General features: G+C 41.2%; 1 protein-coding gene across 1 annotated transcript; it reads left to right on the top strand.

Moving 5' to 3' along the window:
* The first annotated feature begins 8,325 nt into the window (after positions 1–8,325).
* Positions 8,326–10,382, top strand: LOC133754541 (MLV-related proviral Env polyprotein-like). Its single transcript, XM_062184986.1, has one exon. It carries the CDS (start codon positions 8,326–8,328, stop codon positions 10,243–10,245), a length of 1,920 nt encoding a protein of 639 aa, XP_062040970.1. The 3' UTR covers positions 10,246–10,382.
* Positions 10,383–14,683: the final 4,301 nt, after the last annotated feature.

The following is a 14,683-nucleotide window of genomic DNA, read 5'->3' as shown; positions in this document are numbered from 1 at the left end:
TTGCCTAACGAAAAGACTTTGCTTTTCGCCAAACCATTTTTGCTCTGATTTTCTGTGTACATTGCATACGAATTCCACACCACCTTTTCCAGAAATGACTGGATAAAACCGGAAATATCCGGTTGTGTTTTGGCTAACTCAATCCAAAATATTGTGAAAGCTTCTGTGTTTGTGTTTTCTGGATATTATCGATGGACTTTATTGTTTTGAATGTTTTTATCAGGGAACATTTAATTTTGTACCATTGAAACACAAAGTGGTTTATCATGGGGACACCAGCTCTATACATTCGTATTTTATAGGGAGAAAGCTAGAGGAAATGAGGAAGACAAAGATGATATTTCTGTTTGTATAGATGACATTTTATGCACTTGCCTAACGAAAAGACTTTGCTTTTCTGCAAAACCATTTTTACTGTGATTTTCTCGGTCCATTGCATACGAATTCCACACCTCTTTGTCCGGATATGAGTGGACAAAACCGAAAATATCCGGTTTTGTTTTGGCTACCTCAATCCCATATATTGCTACAGACTCTGGGTTGGTTTTTTTGGGATATTATCAACAGACTTTATGGTTTTGAAAGTCTTTTATCGGGGAACATTTTATTTTGAGCTTGGATACAGTAATTGGTTCCACATGGAGACACCAGCTCTACACATTCGTATTTTCTAGGGAGAAAGCCAGTGGAACAGCTGGAAACATACATGATATTTCTGTTTGTGTAGATGACATTTTATGCACTTGCCTAACGAAAAGACTTTGCTTTTCCCCAAACCACTTTTGCTCTGATTTTCTCGGTCCGTTGCATATGAATTCAACACCACCTTTTCCAGAAATGACTGGATAAAACCAGAAATATCCGGTTGTGTTTTGGCTAACTCAATCCAAAATATTGTGAAAGCTTCTGTGTTTGTGTTTTCTGGATATTATCGATGGACTTTATTGTTTTGAATGTTTTTATCAGGGAACATTAATTTTGTACTGTAGAAACACTAATTGGATCCACATGGGGACACCAGCTCTACATGTTCATATTTACTAAGGAGAAAGCTAGAGGAACTGTGGCCAAAAAAATGATATTTCTTTTAGTATCGACGACATTTTATGCACTTGCCTAACGAAATGACTTTGCTTTTCTCCAAAACCATTTTATCTGTGATTTTCTCGGTCCATTCCATATGAATTCCACACCAGTTTTCCGGATATGACTGGATGAAACTGGAAATATCTGGGTTTGTTCTGGCTAACTCAATCCCAGAAATTGCTACAGCCTCTGTGTTTGTGTTTTCCAGAAACTATCAACGGACTTTATTGTTTTGAATGTTTTTTATCAGGGAACATTTAATTTTGTGCTTGGAAACACTAATTGGTTCCACATGGAGACACCAGCTCTACACATTCGTATTTTCTAGGGAGAAACCTAGAGGAACTCCTGCTGAGAAAATAAGGCAGGATGGGTTTAAAATGGAGTTGCTAGAGCTAACTGCATACTGTTTTGCTTCTGTGCAAAATGCTTTGGCTTGCAAAATGCTGTTATGAGATAATTGAACTTTAGCTGAACGTGTGGCATGTGATAATTATTTTAAGTTTTAAAAACCACAAAAACAGAAGTTGATCGGAAATGTACCCAATCTATGTCATGATGACCCCATATTTGTGCTTACTCAAGTACCTTGTGATTTATTTGTCATGCTGTGGTTTATCTTGTGATCTTTTGTAATGATGTGGAGATATGCTAATGTTGTGCTTTTAAATCTTAAATACTGTGGGCAATTAAAGGTCGGGGTCGTTCTCTCTGCACTGCTTTGTAGTGTTACTGAGAGACGACACATTTGCAAATGAAATAAACTTTCCTCATGCTCTTTGCATCCACTGGAGTGGAATTCGTGCTTCTGGGGGTCTCTCTCTATAGGAAACCAATTTTTAGGGTCCTACACTGCAAACATACATGATATTTCTGTTTGTGTAGATGACATTTTATGCACTTGCCTAACGAAAAGACTTTGCTTTTCTCCAAAACCATTTTTACTGTGATTTTCTCGGTCCATTGCATACAAATTCCACACCTCTTTGTCCGGATATGAGTGGATAAAACCGGAAATATCCGGTTTTGTTTTGGCAAACTGAATCCCAGATATTGCTACAGACTCTGGGTTGGTTTTTTCGGGATAATATCAACAGACTTTATGGTTTTGAAAGTCTTTTATTGGGGAACATTTTATTTTGAGCTTGGATACAGTAATTGGTTCCACATGGAGACACCAGCTCTACGCATTCGTATTTTCTAGGGAGAAAGCCAGAGGAACTGCTGCAAACAAACATGCTATTTCTGTTTGTATAGATGACATTTTATGCACTTGCCTAACGAAAAGACTTTGCTTTTCTCCAAAACCATTTTTACTGTGATTTTCTCGGTCCATTGCATACGAATTCCACACCTCTTTGTCCGGATATGAGTGGATAAAACCAGAAATATCCGGTTTTGTTTTGGCTAACTCAATCCCAGATATTGCTACAGACTCTGGGTTGGTTTTTTCGGGATATTATCAACACACCTTATTGTTTTGAAAGTCTTTTATCGGGGAACATTTTATTTTGAGCTTGCATACAGTAATTGGTTCCACATGGAGACACCAGCTCTACACATTCGTATTTTCTAGGGAGAAAGCCAGAGGAACTGCTGCAAACAAACATGATATTTCTGTTTGTGTAGATGACATTTTATGCACTTGCCTAACGAAAAGACTTTGCTTTTCGCCAAACCATTTTTGCTCTGATTTTCTGTGTACATTGCATACGAATTCCACACCACCTTTTCCAGAAATGACTGGATAAAACCGGAAATATCCGGTTGTGTTTTGGCTAACTCAATCCAAAATATTGTGAAAGCTTCTGTGTTTGTGTTTTCTGGATATTATCGATGGACTTTATTGTTTTGAATGTTTTTATCAGGGAACATTTAATTTTGTACCATTGAAACACAAAGTGGTTTATCATGGGGACACCAGCTCTATACATTCGTATTTTATAGGGAGAAAGCTAGAGGAAATGAGGAAGACAAAGATGATATTTCTGTTTGTATAGATGACATTTTATGCACTTGCCTAACGAAAAGACTTGGCTTTTCTGCAAAACCATTTTTACTGTGATTTTCTCGGTCCATTGCATACGAATTCCACACCTCTTTGTCCGGATATGAGTGGATAAAACCGAAAATATCCGGTTTTGTTTTGGCTAACTCAATCCCATATATTGCTACAGACTCTGGGTTGGTTTTTTTGGGATATTATCAACAGACTTTATGGTTTTGAAAGTCTTTTATCGGGGAACATTTTATTTTGAGCTTGGATACAGTAATTGGTTCCACATGGAGACACCAGCTCTACACATTCGTATTTTCTAGGGAGAAAGCCAGTGGAACAGCTGGAAACATACATGATATTTCTGTTTGTGTAGATGACATTTTATGCACTTGCCTAACGAAAAGACTTTGCTTTTCCCCAAACCACTTTTGCTCTGATTTTCTCGGTCCGTTGCATATGAATTCAACACCACCTTTTCCAGAAATGACTGGATAAAACCAGAAATATCCGGTTGTGTTTTGGCTAACTCAATCCAAAATATTGTGAAAGCTTCTGTGTTTGTGTTTTCTGGATATTATCGATGGACTTTATTGTTTTGAATGTTTTTATCAGGGAACATTAATTTTGTACTGTAGAAACACTAATTGGATCCACATGGGGACACCAGCTCTACATGTTCATATTTACTAAGGAGAAAGCTAGAGGAACTGTGGCCAAAAAAATGATATTTCTTTTAGTATCGACGACATTTTATGCACTTGCCTAACGAAATGACTTTGCTTTTCTCCAAAACCATTTTATCTGTGATTTTCTCGGTCCATTCCATATGAATTCCACACCAGTTTTCCGGATATGACTGGATGAAACTGGAAATATCTGGGTTTGTTCTGGCTAACTCAATCCCAGAAATTGCTACAGCCTCTGTGTTTGTGTTTTCCAGAAACTATCAACGGACTTTATTGTTTTGAATGTTTTTTATCAGGGAACATTTAATTTTGTGCTTGGAAACACTAATTGGTTCCACATGGAGACACCAGCTCTACACATTCGTATTTTCTAGGGAGAAAGCTAGAGGAACTGCGACAAACAAACATGATATTTCTGTTTGTGTAGATGACATTTTATGCACTTGCCTAACGAAAAGACTTTGCTTTTCTCCAAAACCATTTTTACTGTGATTTTCTCGGTCCATTCCATACGAATTCCACATCTCTTTGTCTGGATATGAGTGGATAAAACTGGAAATATCCGGTTTTGTTTTGGCTAACTCAATCCCAGATATTGCTACAGACTCTGGGTTGGTTTTTTCGGGATATTATCAACAGACTTTATGGTTTTGAAAGTCTTTTATCGGGGAACATTTTATTTTGAGCTTGGATACAGTAATTGGTTCCACATGGAGACACCAGCTCTACACATTCATGTTTTCTAGGCAGAAAGCCAGTGGAACTGCTGCAAACATACATGATATTTCTGTTTGTGTAGATGACATTTTATGCACTTGCCTAACGAAAAGACTTTGCTTTTCCCCAAACCATTTTTGCTCTGATTTTCTCGGTCCATTGCATACGAATTCCACACCACCTTTTCCAGAAATGACTGGATAAAACCAGAAATATCCGGTTGTGTTTTGGCTAACTCAATCCAAAATATTGTGAAAGCTTCTGTGTTTGTGTTTTCTGGATATTATCGATGGACTTTATTGTTTTGAATGTTTTTATCAGGGAACATTTAATTTTGTACCATTGAAACACTAATTGGTTCATCATGGGGACACCAGCTCTATACATTCGTATTTTATAGGGAGAAAGCTAGAGGAAATGAGGAAGACAAAAATGATATTTCTGTTTGTATAGATGACATTTTATGCACTTGCCTAACGAAAAGACTTTGCTTTTCTCCAAAACCATTTTTACTGTGATTTTCTCGGTCCATTCCATATGAATTCCACACCTCTTTGTCCGGATATGAGTGGATAAAACCGGAAATATCCGGTTTTGTTTTGGCTACCTCAATCCCAGATATTGCTACAGACTCTGGGTTGGTTTTTTCAGGATATTATCAACAGAGTTTATGGTTTTGAAAGTCTTTTATCGGGGAACATTTTATTTTGAGCTTGGATACAGTAATTGGTTCCACATGGAGACACCAGCTCTACACATTCGTATTTTCTAGGGAGAAACCTAGAGGAACTCCTGCTGAGAAAATAAGGCAGGATGGGTTTAAAATGGAGTTGCTAGAGCTAACTGCATACTGTTTTGCTTCTGTGCAAAATGCTTTGGCTTGCAAAATGCTGTTATGAGATAATTGAACTTTAGCTGAACGTGTGGCATGTGATAATTATTTTAAGTTTTAAAAACCACAAAAACAGAAGTTGATCGGAAATGTACCCAATCTATGTCATGATGACCCCATATTTGTGCTTACTCAAGTACCTTGTGATTTATTTGTCATGCTGTGGTTTATCTTGTGATCTTTTGTAATGATGTGGAGATATGCTAATGTTGTGGTTTTAAATCTTAAATACTGTGGGCAATTAAAGGTCGGGGTCGTTCTCTCTGCACTGCTTTGTAGTGTTACTGAGAGACGACACATTTGCAAATGAAATAAACTTTCCTCATGCTCTTTGCATCCATTGGAGTGGAATTCGTGCTTCTGGGGGTCTCTCTCTATAGGACACCAATTTTTAGGGTGCTACATTGGGGGCTCGTCCGGGATTCGAGACCCCAGACCCACGCTCCATTTTCCAATCGGAGGTAAGTCTTTGCTCTTTTAAGTATTTTTGTGTGTTTTGTTGATTTTTTTATTATTTTATTTTTTTCCCGGGGCGCTTGATGTACCGGAGGTTTATGTTTTAGCTGTTTTCCCGGGGCGCTTGACGTACCGGAGGTTCATGTTTTACTGAAATTGTGCCTGTACGGGACCTGTATCTGAAAAGAGCCAGTAGTAGGCAAGACAGACGTGTCAAGACCCCTGGCTCAGGCCCTGGAGGACGCTCCAGTGGCGGTGTTCTGGGGGAGCCTGGCGTGTGGCAGTCGCTTCGCTCCCATCGGAAGTTCTGGTTAGGGAAGGTTTTCTTCCCCGGGAGAAGGGCTGGTGGCAGCAGCCACTCCTGTCGGAAGTTTTTGGTTTCAGTTTTATCTTGGTTTTGCGCGCAGTGTCTTTGTGAGTCTTGTGATTTGTGAGTCTTGTGATTGTTTCTGTGTTCTAATATACTCTCCTTATTTGCCTTTCCCCTCCAACATGGGGCAGGAATTAACTACACCTTTGAGTCTTACTCTAGGTCATTGGAGAGAGGTCCGGGAGCGGGCCCAAATCTTGTCTATAAGAGTGCAGAAGAAGAACTGGACAAGTTTTTGTACGTCCGAGTGGCCAGCCTTAAACATTGGGTGGCCATGGGATGGGACTTTTGACTCTCGAATTATTTTACAGGTGAAGAGCCAGGTCTGCAGGGGAGGTAAAGAAGGGCGCCCAAATCAAGTGCCCTACATCTTTGTGTGGGAGGACCTGGCGAAAAACCCCCCAGACTGGGTAAAACCTTTCCTCCTTTCCAACAGGGCGGTGGCAGAGCTCGATCCTGCTATACCCACCACCGTCCTGAGGATGAAACCCAGTTCTGAGTTGTCAGCAGTTGCCCTGGGGGTGGCGTCGAGCCCCAAACCCCCTCCGATTTTACCCGCAACACCCCTAGTATTGGAACTTGCAGACCAGGGCAAATACCCTACTTCAACCCTCTACCCATTGCAGGAATTGGACACCCTCAAACCTGAAAAACCCTTAGCTCCTCCAGGCGAACAGGAAGACCTTTTTGATATTCCACCACCTTATTCCCCCCGCCTCCTTAGAAGGGCACCATATATCCCCTGCTTCCCAAAAAGGCCCGCGGTGCCCTTTTTGGAAACCAGAAGAGAAATGGAGGAGGAAGAATCCGATGAAATAGAGGAGGAAGGACCCCCGGCCCGTTCTAGCTGGCCGTCCTCCTCCTCCATATAACTAGGATCACAAGCCCTGACAGGACTTGCAGGGCCTGTTTTACTAACATTAATTTTGCTACACTTAAATGGAACTCTGTAGGAGACTCAGTCTCTACTGCCAGACTCTCCTGAGGAGTTTAGCTGAAGGGGTTAAAGTTATTTAGTTAAAAAAAGGAAGTTTAAAATGGGCTAAGAAAGAGGAACTAACTAGGATCCTGGCCACCACAGTTAACAGGAAGCAGAGTAAGGGAGAATCAGGATAGGCAGGGACCCCGGAGACTGACAAAAGCACAGAAAAGTGCCCAAAAGAACAAGCTTGCCTAAGGTCTGGCTAACAACGGGAAGATCCGACTAACAACGAGAATCTAGTGGTGTACGACTGCCACGCGAGACTGAACTGACCGAAACGGCCCCTGCAAGACGACAAGAGAAAAGATGACAGCAGCGGAGTGGTGAGACTGGGCGACAGCGGCCCCTCGGCCCCTCCCTCATTGGGACACGTCTGGGTTTCCACCTTCAACCCCCCGAGGACTCTGCTCGGCAGGCAGGGCTGATCGCTATGGACCATGCACTCTGTGCAGCTAAGAAAAAGGAGCGGGTGGAAATGCACAAAAACAGCAGGTACGCTCTCGCCACCACCCACGGGGAACTCAAAATGGACAGAGGCTTTATCGACCAAGAAGAAAAATTGCGCCAATGTTTCCCTGATTTGGACTACCAAAGGTACTGGGGTCAGACACCGGGCCGGCTTTCGTCTCCAGGGTAAGTCAGATGGTGGCACAGGTGGTGGAAATAGAAAGTTGCATTGTGTTTATGGGGTAAGTCAGATGGTGGTAGCGGTAGCCAAAGTACTGGGGATATAGTTAGGTAAAACGTATGATTAATGGTGGAGACTGGCACTGGAGACTGGGTCAAATTGCTGCTACACAATTTTTATATAACACTACATTTTTATACTGCCACCCTTTTGTAACTTTCCCTACCCTGCTGACTTGCTTCCGTGTCTTGTAGCTGACTTACGAGCACATAGAAAAGCAGCTGGCTGCCGTATACCAGTCCAAGTGCCCTGTGCTCCCACACTCGCTCCAGGGCTGGAACATCGTCTACACTCGTAAGCATCTGACCGAGACTCCTGAGCCGCACTGAGGTACTGACCACGCCAACAGCAATAAAAGTGGACGGGATTGCCGCCTGGGTTCACGTTAGGAGGGCAGCAGCTGAACAGAGTCAAGGGACCGGCAGTCCTGCCAACAAGCCGACACCGGAATGGAGGCGACAACGCACTCAAGACCCCCCCAAGATAAGCTCCTTCTACTCTTGGTACTCTCTTTTAGCGTGGTAGCAGTAAGATCAAGCCCCCATATCCCTCATCAAATTACTTGGCAAATTATCAATTTAAGAACCGGAGCAACTGTCAACAGCTCCACTGCTTTTGATGTTCTTAGTAATTTCTTTCCAGATATGTATTTTGACCTCTGTCAACTTTTTGATGCTGAGGGTGTATGTGTGGGGAAAGGAGGGACCTATGTTTGTCCCGGGGGAAAGAATGGAAAACCTCTCCCAGGTTGCGGGGGCCCCGAGGTGGGGTACTGTGGAGCATGGGGATGTGAAACCACTGGAAGCGCATACTGGAACCCCTCCTCTTCATGGGACATGATTACTATCAGGGCGGCTCCAGGTATAACGTTTAGCGAATGTGGGGGAAGGGACTGTAGTACTTGTTTGGATGGAACGTTGGGTAGGTGCCACCTCCAGATCCTTCGCTTCACAGATAAGGGAAAACAGGACAAATGGGTGGGGCCCAAATCATGGGGCATCTACTTGCATAGACCGGCTAAAGATCCCTTTGCTCTATTCGCCTTGAGCCGGACGGTTACTGTCGCATCCGTATCAATTGGGCCAAACAAACTATTAACAAAACAAAAAAGGCCACCCGCTGTACCTTTTAAAAAGGAAAAATCCCGTGGGCAAGTGCTTGTTAGGAATCGGCCCACTCAGACGCCTGCCGACAATCGGTCCAGTCTGACTCCCTTGACACCCGCCTTTTCAAGTAAGCCTGTGGTAACCACGCCTCCTCTGCCCGGTTCTGCGTCTACCCCTTTACCCGGGGCAGAGAGTAGGCTCCTCAGCCTAATAGATGGGGCCTACCATGCACTAAATAGTTCTGACCCCAATAGAACCCAGGATTGCTGGATGTGTCTTGCCTCACCTCCCCCTTATTATGAGGGAGTGGCCGTCATTGGAAATTGGACCAACCACACTACTGTCCCTCCCCGGTGCTCTAGTTTGCCATCCCACCGGCTGACTCTTACAGAAGTAACAGGACGGGGGCTTTGTGTAGGCTCCGTTCCCCCTCGATACCAGGGCCTCTGTAACAAAACCATGACCCTCAAACCAGGCGCCTATTATTTAACAGGGCCAGATGGGTTATATTGGGCATGTAATACTGGCCTGACCCCCTGCTTGGCAGGACAAGCTCATAATCAAACTCATGAATGGTGCGTCATGGTTGAAATATGGCCTCGGGTCACGTTGCATAGCTCTGAAGAAGTCTACCAACACTATGAGGGAAATCTCCGGTTCCGTAGGGAACCCGTATCCATAACGCTAGCTCTTATATTAGGAGGACTCACAGTTGGGGGTATTGGGGCAGGCATAGGTACCGGAGTTACTGCTCTACAAAAGACAAATCAATTTCACCTGCTACAGCAAGCTATGCATTCAGACCTACGAGCCTTAGAAGAATCTGTTAGTGCCTTGGAAAAATCCTTAACTTCACTTTCTGAGGTAGTATTACAAAATAGAAGGGGGCTGGATTTGGTATTTCTAAAGGAGGGGGGACTTTGTGCAGCCTTAAAGGAAGAGTGTTGTTTCTATGTGGATCACACTGGAGTGGTCAGAGATAACATGGCAAAATTAAGGGAAAGATTAAAACAGCGGGAGAGCTATTTTAAGACAGGACAGTCATGGTTCCAGGGCTGGTTTAATTCATCCCCTTGGCTCACAACTTTAATCTCCTCTATCGCAGGGCCCTTAGTAATATTACTCTTAATTTTAACCATTGGACCCTGCATAATAAATAGGCTTCTTCAGTTTGTTAAAGATAGACTGTCTGTCACCCACGCCTTGATCCTAACCCAACAGTACCAAAGTTTAAAACCGGAGGACATAGAAGAAGGATTTTAAAATACAGCTATCCCTTAAATTTTAAGATTAAAATTTGACAAAAAGAAAAGGGGGGAATGAGAAAATAAGGCAGGAAGGGGTTAAAATGGAGTTGCTAGAGCTAACTGCATACTGTTTTGCTTCTGTGCAAAATGCTTTGGCTTACAAAATGCTGTTATGAGATAATTGAACTTTAGCTGAACGTGTGGCATGTGATAATTGTTTTAAGTTTTAAAAACCACAAAAACAGAAGTTGATCGGAAATGTACCCAATCTATGTCATGATGACCCCATATTTGTGCTTACTCAAGTACCTTGTGATTTATTTGTCATGCTGTGGTTTATCTTGTGATCTTTTGTAATGATGTGGAGATATGCTAATGTTGTGCTTTTAAATCTTAAATACTGTGGGCAATTAAAGGTCGGGATCGTTCTCTCTGCACTGCTTTGTAGTGTTACTGAGAGACGACACATTTGCAAATGAAATAAACTTTCCTCATGCTCTTTGCATCCACTGGAGTGGAATTCGTGCTTCTGGGGGTCTCTCTCTATAGGAAACCAATTTTTAGGGTCCTACACTGCAAACATACATGATATTTCTGTTTGTGTAGATGACATTTTATGCACTTGCCTAACGAAAAGATTTTGCTTTTCCCCAAACCATTTTTGCTCTGATTTTCTCGGTCCATTGCATACGAATTCCACACCACCTTTTCCAGAAATGACTGGATAAAACCAGAAATATCCGGTTGTGTTTTGGCTAACTCAATCCAAAATATTTTGAAAGCTTCTGTGTTTGTGTTTTCTGGATATTATCGATGGACTTTATTGTTTTGAATGTTTTTTATCAGGGAACATTTAATTTTGTGCTTGGAAACACTAATTGGGTCCACATGGAGACACCAGCTCTACACATTCGTATTTTCTAGGGAGAAAGCTAGAGGAACTGCGGCAAGCAAACATGATATTTCTGTTTGTATAGATGACATTTTATGCACTTGCTTTTCTCCAAAACCATTTTTACTGTGATTTTCTCGGTCCATTCCATACGAATTCCACACCTCTTTGTCTGGATATGAGTGGATAAAACCAGAAATATCCGGTTTTGTTTTGGCTAACTCAATCCCAGATATTGCTACAGACTCTGGGTTGGTTTGTTCGGGATATTATCAACAGACTTTATGGTTTTGAAAGTCTTTTATCGGGGAACATTTTATTTTGAGCTTGGATACAGTAATTGGTTCCACATGGAGACACCAGCTCTACACATTCGTATTTTCTAGGCAGAAAGCCAGTGGAACTGCTGCAAACATACATGATATTTCTGTTTGTGTAGATGCCATTTTATGCACTTGCCTAACGAAAAGACTTTGCTTTTCGCCAAACCATTTTTGCTCTGATTTTCTCGGTCCATTGCATACGAATTCCACACCACCTTTTCCAGAAATGACTGGATAAAACCAGAAATATCCGGTTGTGTTTTGGCTAACTCAATCCAAAATATTGTGAAAGCTTCTGTGTTTGTGTTTTCTGGATATTATCGATGGACTTTATTGTTTTGAATGTTTTTATCAGGGAAGATTTAATTTTGTACCATTGAAACACTAATTGGTTCATCATGGGGACACCAGCTCTATACATTCGTATTTTATAGGGAGAAAGCTAGAGGAAATGAGGAAGACAAAGATGATATTTCTGTTTGTATAGATGACATTTTATGCACTTGCCTAACGAAAAGACTTTGTTTTTCTCCAAAACCATTTTATCTGTGATTTTCTCGGTCCATTGCCTATGAATTCCACACCTCTTTGTCCGGATATGAGTGGATAAAACTGGAAATATCTGGTTTGTTTTGGCTAACTCAATCCCAGATATTGCTACAGCCTCTGGGTTTGTTCTTTCTGGATATTATCAACGGACTTTATCGTTTTGGATGTTTTTTTATCGGGGAACATTGTATTTTCAGCTTGGATACAGTAATTGGTTCCACATGGGGACACCAGCTCTACGCATTCGTATTTTCTAGGGAGAAAGCCAGAGGAACTGCTGCAAACAAACATGGTATTTCTGTTTGTGCAGATGACATTTTATGCACTTGCCTAACGAAAAGACTTTGCTTTTCTCCAAAACCATTTTATCTGTGATTTTCTCGGTACATTGCATACGAATTCCATACCAGTTTTCCCGATATGACAGGATGAAACTGGAAATATCTGGGTTTGTTCTGGCTAACTCAATCCCAGATATTGCTACAGCCTCTGTGTTTGTGTTTTCCGGACACTATCAACGGACTTTATTGTTTTGAATGTTTTTTATCAGGGAACATTTAATTTTGTGCTTGGAAACACTAATTGGTTCATCATGGGGACACCGGCTCTACATGTTCATATTTTCTAAGGAGAAAGCTAGAGGAACTGTGGCCAAAAAAATGATATTTCTTTTAGTATCGATGACATTTTATGCACTTGCCTAACGAAAAGACATTGCTTTTCTCCAAAACCGTTTTTACTGTGATTTTCTCGGTCCATTGCATACGAATTCCACACCTCTTTGTCCGGATATGAGTGGATAAAACCAGAAATATCCGGTTTTGTTTTGGCTAACTCAATCCCAGATATTGCTACAGCCTCTGGGTTGGTTCTTTCTAGATATTATCAACAGACTTTATGGTTTTGAAAGTCTTTTATCGGGGAACATTTTATTTTGAGCTTGGATACAGTAATTGGTTCCACATGGAGACACCAGCTCTACGCATTCATGTTTTCTAGGCAGAAAGCCAGTGGAACTGCTGCAAACATACATGATATTTCTGTTTGTGTAGATGACATTTTATGCACTTGCCTAACGAAAAGACTTTGCTTTTCTCCAAGCCGTTTTTGCTCTGATTTTCTGTGTACATTGCATACGAATTCCACACCACCTTTTCCAGAAATGACTGGATAAAACCGGAAATATCCGGTTTTGTTTTGGCTAACTCAATCCCAGATATTGCTACAGACTCTGGGTTGGTTTTTTCGGGATATTATTAACAGACTTTATTGTTTTGAAAGTCTTTTATTGGGGAACATTTTATAATGAGCTTGGAAACAGTAATTGGTTCCACATGGAGACACCAGCTCTACACATTCGTATTTTCTAGGGAGAAAGCCAGAGGAACTGCTGCAAACAAACATGATATTTCTGTTTGTGTAGATGACATTTTATGCACTTGCCTAACGAAAAGACTTTGCTTTTCGCCAAACCATTTTTGCTCTGATTTTCTCGGTCCATTGCATACAAATTCCACACCACCTTTTCCAGAAATGACTGGATAAAACCAGAAATATCCGGTTGTGTTTGGCTAACTCAATCCAAAATATTGTGAAAGCTTCTGTGTTTGTGTTTTCTGGATATTATCGGTGGACTTTATTGTTTTGAATGTTTTTATCAGGGAACATTAATTTTGTACCGTAGAAACACTAATTGGATCCACATGGGGACACCAGCTCCACATATTCATATTTTCTAAGGAGAAAGCTAGAGGAACTGTGGCCAAAAAAATGATATTTCTTTAAGTATCGATGACATTTTATGCACTTGCCTAATGAAAAGACTTTGCTTTACTCCTAAACCATTTTATCTGTGATTTTCTCGGTCCATTCCATATGAATTCCACACCACCTTTTCCAGAAATGACTGGATAAAACCAGAAATATCCGGTTTTGTTTTGGCTAACTCAATCCAAAATATTGTGAAAGCTTCTGTGTTTGTGTTTTCTGGATATTATCGATGGACTTTATTGTTTTGAATGTTTTTATCAGGGAACATTTAATTTTGTACCATTGAAACACTAATTGGTTCATCATGGGGACACCAGCTCTATACACTCGTATTTTCTAGGGAGAAAGCTAGAGGAAATGAGGAAGACAAACATGATATTTCTGTTTGTATAGATGACATTTTATGCACTTGCCTAACGAAAAGACTTTGTTTTTCTCCAAAACGATTTTATCTGTGATTTCCTCAGTCCATTGCCTACGAATTCCAGACCTCTTTGTCAGGATATGAGTGGATAAAACCGGAAATATCCGGTTTTGTTTTGGCTAACTCAATCCCAGGTATTGCTACAGACTCTTGGTTGGTTTTTTCGGGATATTATCAACAGACTTTATTGTTTTGAAAGTCTTTTATCGCGGAACATTTTATTTTGAGCTTGGATACAGTAATTGGTTCCACATGGAGACACCAGCTCTACGCATTCGTATTTTCTAGGGAGAAAGCCAGAGGAACTGCTGCAAACAAACATGGTATTTCTGTTTGTGTAGATGACATTTTATGCACTTGCCTAACGAAAAGACTTTGCTTTTCTCCAAAACCATTTTATCTGTGATTTTCTCGGTCCATTCCATAGGAATTCCACACCAGTTTTCCAGATATGACAGGATGAAACTGGAAATATCTGGGTTTGTTCTGGCTAACT

The sequence above is a fragment of the Lepus europaeus genome, unplaced genomic scaffold, assembly GCF_033115175.1.
Source record: "Lepus europaeus isolate LE1 unplaced genomic scaffold, mLepTim1.pri SCAFFOLD_159, whole genome shotgun sequence".
NCBI lineage: Eukaryota > Metazoa > Chordata > Mammalia > Lagomorpha > Leporidae > Lepus > Lepus europaeus.
This window is presented reverse-complemented; position numbering and strand designations above follow the sequence as displayed.

Excerpts from the sequence above, each read along its gene's own strand:
- LOC133754541 (XM_062184986.1), top strand. The coding sequence starts at position 8,326 with ATGGAGGCGACAACGCACTCAAGACCCCCCCAAGATAAGCTCCTTCTA.